This window comes from Centruroides sculpturatus, unplaced genomic scaffold (assembly GCF_000671375.1).
Source record: "Centruroides sculpturatus isolate CEXI.00-Female unplaced genomic scaffold, Cexi_2.0 scaffold901, whole genome shotgun sequence".
Classification (NCBI taxonomy): Eukaryota; Metazoa; Arthropoda; class Arachnida; order Scorpiones; family Buthidae; genus Centruroides; species Centruroides sculpturatus.
The window spans coordinates 129,845-141,943 of record NW_019385090.1 but is presented as its reverse complement, the minus strand read 5'-3'; the positions used below and the strand labels follow the sequence as shown (position 1 = coordinate 141,943).

At 31.9% G+C, this 12,099-nt stretch overlaps 1 protein-coding gene across 1 annotated transcript; it reads left to right on the top strand.

Annotated features, from left to right (window-relative positions):
- The first annotated feature begins 5,127 nt into the window (after positions 1-5,127).
- On the top strand, positions 5,128-10,530 carry LOC111634527 (mitochondrial cardiolipin hydrolase-like). The gene is made up of 2 exons (XM_023379323.1): positions 5,128-5,642; positions 10,257-10,530. Exons 1-2 carry the CDS (start codon positions 5,234-5,236, stop codon positions 10,463-10,465), a joined length of 618 nt encoding a protein of 205 aa, XP_023235091.1. The 5' UTR covers positions 5,128-5,233; the 3' UTR covers positions 10,466-10,530.
- The last annotated feature ends 1,569 nt before the right edge of the window (positions 10,531-12,099 follow it).

Genomic DNA, 12,099 nt, shown 5'->3' with positions numbered 1-12,099 from the left:
CAGATGTGCGAGGATTCTCCAACGATAGACGTGTACGTGTGCTGATCTTTGTAATTATAAATTGTGAATACATGTGACTAATATTATTTTCTTTTTTATTTTGTGCATGTTACAAGTTATAAATAAATATAAACAAACAACACTAACTCGATAACATTAAATCTAAATACCAAAACGATTAATTTACTGTGTTTTTGTTATTTATTACTCCTGTTTTTAGGTATTCGGTATTCGGCCGAATAGTGAAAAATAGGCCGAATAGGCCGAATACCGAATAGTAACCGAATATTCGTTACATCACTAATTATAATAAATAAAATTGTATGTGGCGCCATCTGTTATGAGATTTTAACTAGAGAACTAGCAATTATTTATTGTGACATCGTCACAATACCTGGATGCAATTTTAATCATATTTTTAATTTTTGTAATTTAAAATATATGCTTTCCACGTCAAATTATTAGTAATGGCTTGCCCCTTTACATCACGCTTTTCCTTTAACAACAGAGTCCTGCTGGTCATCTATTAATTGCTTTCAGGGAGAAGTTTTGAATTGAAATAACGTAACTTCCGCTTCGCATCGGACGTTTGTATAGTTTAATCATTAAATGAAATAAAAATGTTAACTTTGCTATACAGATATGCCTTTCTTTTTGTTTCGGAAAGAGAGATAATCGCTTTTCTAATGTTAACCTGTATAAAACCGTGTATTCTTTCGCCGTTTCTCCATATAATGCACACATCGTCCACATATCTTTTGTAAAATACAATATTTTTTTGAAGCTATTAACAACTTGCTTTTCTAAGTTGCGTAAAACCAGTTCTCATAACAACCCTGACATTGGGCTTCCCATAGGTACGCCTTTCTTCTGTCTGTATACCTGCTTATCATAGCTGAAGAAGGACTCATAACATATCAACTTGGCTAATTCCTTCAAATCATTCTCAAACCATCCTCAAATGCACCAACTTCCGGTTTTATGCGGAGAATAAATTCGATTAAAGCTTCGTAACAGGATTATATCCTTACCGATGGATACAGACTTTCAAAATCCACAACGGACGCGACTTCTTCATCCATTAAACTTAACTCTTGTAACTCTTTAACGACATTGGTCGGATTATGTGCAACAAGTTATGTGCAACAAGTATTACTGTTACATAATAGATCTGAAATGAATCTATATAAACGTTTTTCCAAAATATAAGTGGGCCCTCTGCATTTCTCCACCACTGGTCTGACCTCTTTGCCTTCCTTATGTATTTTTGCAAAGGCAAATATTCTTGAAATTGCTGGGTTCGGGTTATGAGATCTTTTAAGAAAAGTTAATGCGGAACTTAATGGAGCTCGTTCAAGTTTTTTTACTCTTCTCTCTACGTTTGTGACAATGCTTTTATTTACCCGCTCACATTCTGTTCTTCTAATGTATTCTTCCAAGGCTTTGTTATAGCTTTTTCTTTCCATTATAACCATATGTTTACTCTTGTCCGCTCGTGTTAGGACCAATTCATTGTCATTCAACCACTGTTTTGCACGTTTTAGCTGTTTTATTTCCTTATTCTTCGTTCTGCAGGTGCGATCCCTAAGAACAGTCTTCCATCGGAAAAAAATCCCTTTCTAAATCGTTAAATTCTAACAATCCTCTCTCCATTTCCGCTAATTAAGTTTTCCATAAGTTTTCGTCTTCTGGAACAAAAGAGGTCCTAATTTATACAGTATTATTAGAAACGATAAGGACAAGCTTAAGAAAGAAGAAACAGCGGGCGCGTATAAAATTCCCCTTGAAAACCAACAGCTAGGAATAATGACTATATTGGAGTCACTAGACGGAATTTGGCTATTAGGCTTAAAGAACACAGATACAGTAGAGCGTCGTTTATCCGAAAGTGGGTTATCCGAAAGAATTCCAGTCGGCAAATTTAAATTTTTGCTAGTACTGTGGCGCTGCAATCTGTGGCTATATCTTGGTCTACTCCAATATTTCTTTTTTTTTGTTGATGTGTATTTTTTAGCTGGCAGCACTGGCACTTTTGTGTGGTGTTTTTCTGAAAACAATGTGTTATGCTGAATCGAACGTTTTTGATACTAGATTAACTTCTAAAGTATAATTTTTTTGTTTTTATATTTTTCAATATATTTATTTTGTTTATAAAAAGAAATTATTTTTAACGATACAATAGCCACGATTATTATTTTAAAAAGTTTACGTTAGGCTTAACATCGACGGAAATTCCATGCGAAGCGACACGCAACGGAGAAAAATTTAAACACGGGATAGGTTAATATATTTTTTCGTACATAATCGGTTATCCGAAAAATAAGTTATCCGAACAACCCCAGTCTCCAATTGATTCGGATAAACGACGCTCTACTGTATATGACATTAGTAAAGGACATCGTACCACGGTTTTGTCAAGTATGGCACAAGCGGAAGCTTCAGTAGTTAAATAGAATGAAGCATCTATTCTCAAGACGTTGCGGTCCCCATCGTTGGATTTGCAACATGAAAAATTGAAATTTATAAGAGTGAATTAAGGGACTGCTGTATCAATGCAAGAGACGCTGATGGTTTAGCTTCGTCATGGAAGTTCTTTGTAAAAGAAAAGTTAAAACACACAAATTCTTAGTTCCTATCTGCCTTTATAATGTGATGCTTTTTGATCAGGGCTGTGGAGTCGCGTAAAAATCTACCGACTCCAACTCCGACTCCGACTTTTCCTTATCATCCGACTCCGACTCAACAGTCCTGCCAGGGCTGTGGAAGTCGCGTAAAAATCTACCGACTCCAACTCCGACTTTTCCTTACCATCTGACTCTGACTCCGACTCCGACTCCGGCTAAAACATCAAAACTCCACGACTCCGACTCCGACTCCACAGCCCTGTTTTTGATATATATATTTTTATGAATTTAATACTTTCGTATATACTTTAATATGAATTTAATATGGCTTCAATCTATTTATTACAGTATAGTTATTTTGTATAGTGATTGGTTAATTTATTTTACGTTTTAATTTTGAATTTGTAATGTTCGAAAGTTCCGTTTTAACGCAATTTTTAAAAGTTGTTCGATAGCCTGTCACCCGATGATGGCCTATTCCATTAGGCTGAAAACGTTTGTGTTTTAATAAATATTTCTCAGCGTTATAAGGTGTTAAATGTTTTATTAAATGTCAATATTTTAATTACATCAAAATAACGAGAATGTAGTGAATCAAGAGCATTAATTAAATGAAGACAGATGAGCAATACTGTACCAAAGGACACACATCTACGAAAATCGTACTGGGCAAGCGCAAACGCAAACTGTAACATACGTTCAGGAACTTTGACCTACGTTACCCGAGGCAGACCACCCATGCAATTAGTCAGGAAAGGAGTAAACAAGGCAATAAAATACTTAGCCGGCTCTATTAGAGATAAGAGGTTCGTTTTGTCTAAAAGTCAGGTGCGTGTGACTAATAAATCTACAAAGTTCAGCGAATTTCTATAAATTAATTACTTTTGTTTTGTTTTGTTTGAAATTTTGAAATTTTATTATAATTTTTTATACAAATGTTTTTATAAGTTTTTATTGCGCCTTTCTAATTTGGCGCCGTCATGATTCGTGCACCTGGAGCAGTTTGCCCACTGCTCCACAGTAGCTACGTCCCTTTAAGGATTAATTTAGTTATCATGGTTAATTATATCTACATCATTATCTTCTATTAAATATTATATTTATTAAAAACTCTAATTACAAATTAACGAAAGAAGAAACGTATCATCTTATCAATTTCTCCAATATCAACGCAATGGCTAACTCTAGTGGCGCTGACTATATGTCGATTATGTGGAAAATATCGTATGAAAATATAGAAGATTAAGTGAAAAATTGCAATTCTAATTTTTTCGATACGTACAGTACTTTAAAATAGTTAATTTGTATGTCCCAATTTTCATTTGAGCTACAGTACAGTACGTCATTTGAGGTACAGTACAATTAAAATCAACGGCGTAATTCTTAACGTCATTAGATATGCTGATGATACACTAATCATATGCGACAGCCTAGAAGGCTTACAGATACTACTAAATAAAATTAACTCAGCAGGAATTGATGTCGGTCTCAAAATAAATGCAAACAAAACTAAATTTATGATTTTTAGTCAGACCCCACACAGAGAGGCACAACTTGTTCTTGACCAAAAAAAAATTGAACGGGTCAAACAGTTTAAATACTTGGGAAGCATAATTACAGAAAATATAGATTCAGGGAAAGAAATTAAATGCAGGATAGCAGCAGCTAGAACATCCTTCCAAAAAATGAAAACCCTGCTCTGCAACGACAATTTAAATTTGAAATTGCGGCAACGCATGGCCGAATGTTATATTTGGTCAGTTCTCCTCTATGGTGTGGAAAGCTGGACATTAAAAAGGAATACAGAAAGAAGACTGGAGGCATTTGAGATATGGATTCGCAGAAGGATGCTGTCAGAGAGTCCCATGGACGAATCAAGTGACCAACAACGAAATTCTAAACAGAGCAAGAACAAACAGAAAATTGCTGTCAACAATCAAATGCAGAAAGATTGCATACTTGGGACATATCACTAGAGGAGAAAAATACAAAATCCCACAACTAATCCTCAATGGAAAGATTGAGAGAAATCATAAACGAGGCCGAAGACATTTACCATGGATAGACAATATTAAAAAATGGACATACAAATATTATATACAGGCATACAAAACATTGGTGAGGTAATGAGAACGGCCAAAGATAAGAACTCCCTCTCCTTGGTGATCGCCGACGTCCGGGGGACCGGGCATGGCACGTGAAGAAGAAGACAATATGTAATATGCATATAATTTATGGTAGCAGCTATCTTAACTTCTGTCTTCGGCGCTTGTTTACATGCCCTACGGCGGCTAACTTAAAGTAAAAATAGCTTAAATTAATTAACTGTCTTTTAACAAAACGATTTCAAACTGCTTTTCTAGGAAATCAGGAAATACTTCTGAAGAAAAGATTTCCGCGTGCAGTGATATGAAAGTCACGTGGCATCTGCAGCCAATTAACGTGATTCTTTCCTACTTCTAAGCACATGTATCGAATTCGTGGTTTTCCACCAGGAGGCGCATTTCGGAGAAAGAGCCTATACGGCTAGAGTCTCCTTATGAACCCGGATAGAATAGAAGCACGTGATTTTTAGTAGGTTTCGAACGAAGAAAGTAATAGTTTTAACAATGTGGAAAAAGACTTTCGCCATCATTTTAGTTTGTATAACAAGTTGGAAAACAGCTTCTTATGTTTATAATCTAATTCGATCTAAGAAGAAAAAGAAAGATGTTTACACAAAAGTTCTTTTTTTCCCCGATACCGATGTCGAATATAGAAGTGTATTCAGTAATGGACGAATTGTCAAGAGTAACAATTTACGGGACGACAATTCTTTAGGATCTCTCGCTCTGCATTTGCTTTCTGCAAAGAGAAGTATAGACGTTTGTGTGTATATAATTACCAGTCACTTTTTGGCTGATGTTATTGTAAAATGTCACGAGAAAAGAGTGAAAGTAAGAGTTTTTACTGATGAAGATAACACGGGCGAAGATAGGGATTTGGTTCATGCACAGATTGGAAAGTTCCGTAGAAAAGGTGAGAATGTTATTAAAATGGTGATTATAAATACTTAGAATACACAATCGATCATAATTAATGACTATGCTATTTGTACTGTACATCGCACATATTTTCAATTAATTAGTTTTTATTACATTATCTCTTATTCATAATATTATATATAAATGTAGAGTGGCAAAGCTGAATGATCTAAGTGACAAAAATACAAATACAGTTTTTTTTGTACAAAAATAGTTACTAAAATGTTATATGTGATAGTGCCATATGCTCAGGTGCTGATTTTTTTTGTTTTTGTTTTAATAAGCATGGACTGATGGGGCTTGCAGTATGTCCACAGCAGGGTTGGCAATGTGACTGTAGTTAAGTGGCACAAGAATGGTGACAGTGAATGATGTATTGTAACATAAGAACACCTCAAAACCATAATTCAGTTAAAAGAACAAAAACATTTATTAAAAAACAAATGTTTTCAACCTTTATAAAGGTCCTCAGGTTCTACTGGTAGAATGGAAAATCAAACAAGAAGATATATTTTAAAAATGTTTGTTGCGTAAGAAGTTTGCATGCGCAGGAGCATAGTAATATATTATAAATGAAAACAGAAGCAAAATAACATATACAAAACCTGAGGATGGCCTTTATAAAGATTGAAAATGTTTGTTTTTTAATAAATGTTTTTGTTCTTTTAACTGGATTATGGTTTTGAAGTGTTTTTATATTACATACAGCCCCTCTTTCAGTTGATATAGCAATGAGTAATAAATAGGATAACTGATTTCAGCAAAAAAGTTTTTACATTGTGTTAAAATTTAGAATCTCAAATAAAATCTTTTGACCTGAAGCAAAAGTTTAAAGTAATCAATTTCTAACTTATTAGAGATATGGCAAAATATTCAATTGTGAATAGCAATGTGTAAAGCAGGCCTGACCAACCCAAATTGTTTCGCGGGCCACTTTGATCATGCATAACATTACGGTGGGACACAATTTAGGCAAACATGCTTTTAAAAAAGTAAAACAAATACGAAATGAATAAGATTTTATTGTTATACCAAGAATTCGTACTTGCACTTGTGCATTATAACAATGACACATGCAAATTTTTATTTATTTAATTGTTTGGTATACACATAACGGGAAACAAAAGTTTTAATAGATATATAATATCGCTTAGCGGACCACACAATTTAACATGATGGGCCACATGCGGCCTGTGGGTTGGCCAGGCCTGGTGTAAAGCAATGCCAGATACGTATCAAAGTGATTATTATTCATTTTCTGATGCATTATAATTTTGACAGAAGTGTTTTTTTTTTTTTTTTTTCTGAAGTTGTGCCAGATGAGTTTTATGAAGTGAATATCATCACTATAAAGATATTATTATTTCTTAACAAAATTTTAATTATTTTTGCAGTCTTATTTTTATGCATAGCAGGTTGTCAAGTTATTCATTCCACTTACAGAAAAGGAATGAGAGAAATATGTAATTTATATCCTCTTTGTTCTTTTGAAAGTGTTGTAAACTTCAAATAAAATCCAAGTTTTTATGTAAGGACTAGGGTTTCTCATTTCCCGGGAAATTTGCCTCCAGCGGGATTACGGGAAAAATAATTTCTTTTCCTGGGATCCCGGGAAAAGAATGGTAGAGATAGTAAAATAGAATTTTATATGAATAAAAAATATCATACATGAATATCATAAATTTGAATAATTTAATTTATTTTCTAGTAAGTAACTAAAAGTGTAGGGCCAATCTCACCCATACGGACACGTTAGGCTCAATTAATTTAGGTTCTCCTACATTATAATATGAAAGTAAAATAAAGCGTTTCATTGGGAGTTTTAATGATTACGAAAAAATACTATTTTACTTCTAAAGATGAAATAAAAAATAAACTAAAGTGCGATGAGTGATATTTACTTTCAGCAAGTCTCCCTGTTTAATGATGCGCAAACACAATATATAGATATTACATGAACTAACAAGTAGAGACTTGTAAAACATAGGTAATAATATGCAGCAGTAAACCTCAAAATTTCTCTCTTAGGTGAGTCTTCAAGATGCAACTTTTTGTATAATAAATACTAGAAAGAAAACCTGACATGGTAAATTATTATTGAAATGAGAGATTTCCCGGGATTTTTCTCGTAGGGAATAAACAGCGAGAATCCCAGGAAAACGGGATCCCGGGAAAGAAACCCTAGTAAGGACATATTGAGTTCTTATTTTAGAGTTTACTTAAAATGTTTCAACTATGATAAGTCAAACTTCAGATTCTTTGAAAATCAATTAAACTATGATTTAAAAAATTATCAAGTTTGAAGTTAAATGATTGAATATTCAAAACAAAAATGTTTCAAAACAATTACTTCTGGATATAGACGAGGCTATATATTGCTTTGAAAATATTAAAATTAGTAAACTTCAAATTGTTATATTAAAGAGTTTTTAAAACAAATTTGAGTTCTCTAATTTACTATTAAAAAATGACAAGTGAGACAAATCAAGTATGAGATTTCTCAAGAAATGGTATTAATATAAATTCAAATATAAAGCAAACTAATCTTAAATCATTTCGTGTTAACTAGTTTTCTGTCATATCAATAAATAAAAGTATCAAAATATTAAGATTCAAAAGCAAAAATTGATATATCTTAAGCAAAAGTGAAGCTTCTAATCAAGCTTTAAGAGAACGATCTTTATATAATACTAGCTGCAAGGACCCACTTCGCTGGGTTTTATTTGTATGTAATATAGTTTTTTTTATATATATAAAAGACTGTTTTTCTAAGTAATCTAGAATCTAGCTGCAAGGACCCGCTTCGCTGGGCAAAAAGTAATGATAGTGAAGATTAAGATAATTACATTATAGCTAATCTTACCCGTTTTCACAGAATGCAAGAATTAGGTCCCCCATTTCCAGACTAATTAGAGAATTTTTACGTTTAGTCAAACGAACTATTTTCAACATTTCTGGAACGTTTACAATCGTTCTATAATCGAACCAATATTTGAATTTTATGTTCGAATTTAATTCGAACAAATTCAAACAAAACATTCGAAATAGAAAGCCACTTTCAACCACTTTCAGTCTTATATCTTCCGCACCTTTATAGCTATCGAAACGCAACCACCCCTATGCACGAATGGAGACTTGGGGCTACCACCACATACAAACACCATTCACGTGCGATGTGTAGTTTTTGCGAAAAAGTGAAATATAGGGACATACACATCCATTTTTATATATATATATATAGATATAATGTTATAAATTATGGTATGCTGAAATTGTCTGCTAGATTAAAACAAAAAGTATCCTAATAAATATGTACACTTGTTTATTTTGTTTACTTTTATAAATTGTTCATAGAAGATAATGTGTAAATAATCTAATAACCAATTTTGGTAGGTCTATTCTTTATCCAGAAAGAAGTTAGTATAAACAAATGTTATATTCCTTGATCCTCATCTAATGAGAAGTATGTACCCTTACCTTGACACTGTGTTGGTTGACCTTAACTTTTATTTTTTTAACATAAAATTAGTTGTTATGTTATATATGGATATACACTGTCCAAAGTTATTTTATTTCTTTTGGAAATTTCAGTATTAAGAATGATATAGAATTAACAATAAATTAAATTTTAGTAAGTTTAATGAAAATTATTATTAATTTGAAATATAATATAATATTTCTTAGATTAATAATATGTACTGGTAATTTATTGATTTAATGTTATAAGTCAGTGGTGCACCCAGAGGGGGTCAAGGAGCCCTGTTACCTTCCAAAAAAAGGAGACTAAAAAGTTTTTCAAAAATCTTTTCCTAATTAATATATTTTTAAAAATTTATATTGTTTTTTCTATTTCTATCCTACTAATAAATTAGTAGTCACATTATGTGAATTCAATAAAATTCCCACCTAAAGTTTTCATCTGTAATATTTTTGTTGATTTATCCACTTTTTTCATAACTGCAGCTTGAACTAAATCAAATGAAACATGAAATTATCATGATTAATTGCATATTTTTCTAAATTCTAAATTGGCTATTTTGTAATGTTGATTTCTGAATATACTATAAATGAAATATATGCATGCCTATATTTATATAAGTATTATTTGAAAAATTGATACTGGAGTAAACTTTATCAGTTTTGTTTTAATATTAATTGAAAGAAAATATGAACATAAACAAGAATGTTACATGAAATTAGTAATTTTATGAAACATTTATTTTGTTATATATATATATATTTTTTTAAGATGTGCTGTATCATAAAAGAATGGAATGTATGAATAAAAAATGTAATATTTAATAGTAAACTTTAATTTTTACTAGGTGAAATAATGCGTGCATTGCCGAGTAAAGCAGCTATAATACAACTGATTAGAAAACCAATAACATAGTCCATTTCAAATTAAATGGGCTATATCATTGGCTTATTATACTTATTTATCTGTATTAAAGCAGCTTTATATAATGCAGTGCATCCTGTATTTGACAAATGCACAAATTTTGTTATATATGTATGCAGAACAAATAATCCAAGTATATACCATGTAAGATTCTAAAACTTTGATGTGAGCATACCCATTTCTTATATCATATCTTGTTTATTACAGGTATACCAGTCAGGACACACAATTCAAGTTTCCTAATGCATCACAAGTTTGCCATCATTGATGAAAAGTTAGTAATAACAGGATCTCTGAATTGGACATTGAAAGCACTTACAGGTAATCATGAAAATGTTTTGATTACCAATGAAGAAAATGCTGTAAAAGCATATATGAATGAATTTGAAAAATTGTGGAATACTATTAAAAACTAAAATTTTATAAATGTTTGGTATTATTGTATATACAAGTTTAATGCATTGTAAATTTTAAAATTTTTATAAGGATGATATTATTTAGTAAATTAATAAATTATTTAAAATATCCAAAATTGAAGTGTGTAAATGTTTTTTAAACACATATACTCAGTTTTTATTATTTTATTATCAATTACACGCTACAAAAATACAAGAAAAAATGTTTACACAGATCGTCAGACTGCTTCCAAGTTCTCAAATATCACAGGTAACATTAGCATATTTATCCAGTTTATATAACTGATAAAACTATATAGAGATTAGAACTATTTTAGATTATCAGCTAAAACATTAGAGGAAAAATGTGGACAAAATAGTCTGGCATTACAAAAAATACTGGAGCAGAAAAAAATTAAAAGATTTATCATCAAACAAAATGTATACGAAAAGACTAGATCATATCATTCCTTCATAAAAGCTTCACATCATAAAGAGCAAATTTTTATTCATATTTAATGGAAGCCCTTGTATAAAAATTCATTATTTTTTTTAATTGACTAAGCAAATTGGATAGTAATATTAATATTAATAGTTTCTTACACTACTTTCGTCTGTTAATATATTACATTATATTGCACCAACCAAGGCTGCAGAGTCAGTAAAAAAACACTAGACTGACTCCTGATAATTTTAGTAGGCTGACTCCAACTTCACAGCCCTGGTACTATGTACTCCTGACCATGGGTCAATAACCCAAAATAATGAGTTTTATCAAAACTTTTCTAAATATATTTTTTGAGAAATACCAAAAAAACTCCCCTTAATTGTAAAGAAGTATTTGTTTAATATACTTTATCTTATCTTTATCTCCCTTTTGTTGTTGACTAATTGTGTGGTTCTGATGTACTGAATAGCATGAGAAACTTCATATATATATACAACTTTGTCCAATTTAAACCAGCAAAATTTTTCTGGAAAGCATATGGCAGGCAAATTTGGAAAACAAAGTGAACCCTTATTCAATTACCTGAGAGTCTTCATACCAAGAAACTGCATTTTGCCAATTTCCAATATTAAACCTGTTAAATTTTTCTGTGGAAAGCAAAGAGAAATGCCAGAGTCGGAGTTGACACATTTTTTCCGACTCCTCTGGCCAGAAATTCCTCATGACTGACTCCAACCTCACAGCCCTGGCATCAACAACAACAACAAATCCCCAATGACATTACAAGTGATTTATAAGAGTATTAAAACAAATTCTGTAGAAAGAGTAAAAAAAGAAAAAAAACATGAATTAGGAAATAAAATGTATGGGTACAGTAAAGATGAGTAAAGACACTAAAACTAGGCTCACACTATTGTGATTTCATTGCAGAATTTCGGTCCTGACATCAACTTGAGTGCCTGGGAAATGGAATAAGTTGTGGTTTTCTATATTAAGAAAATTTCAATTTAACTATGGTCCAGAAGTTATAAACACTGACTATTTGGGTGCTAGTGGACTGCTCATAGTTTTTCCATGGCAGAAATGCAGCACATGAAAACTACCGTGATAGTATGAAGTGGTCCTAAGTACTTAGGCTGTGCCGACGATTGTGGTGGAGTGGTTAAGACAGTAGTTTTCAACTGGGGTGCTGCAATGACAAATCAAG

Coding starts and splice junctions, on each gene's coding strand:
- LOC111634527 (XM_023379323.1), top strand. CDS start 5,234: ATGTGGAAAAAGACTTTCGCCATCATTTTAGTTTGTATAACAAGTTGG. Junction 5,643..10,256: donor TGGAAAGTTCCGTAGAAAAG/GTGAGAATGTTA, acceptor TGTTTATTACAG/GTATACCAGTCAGGACACAC.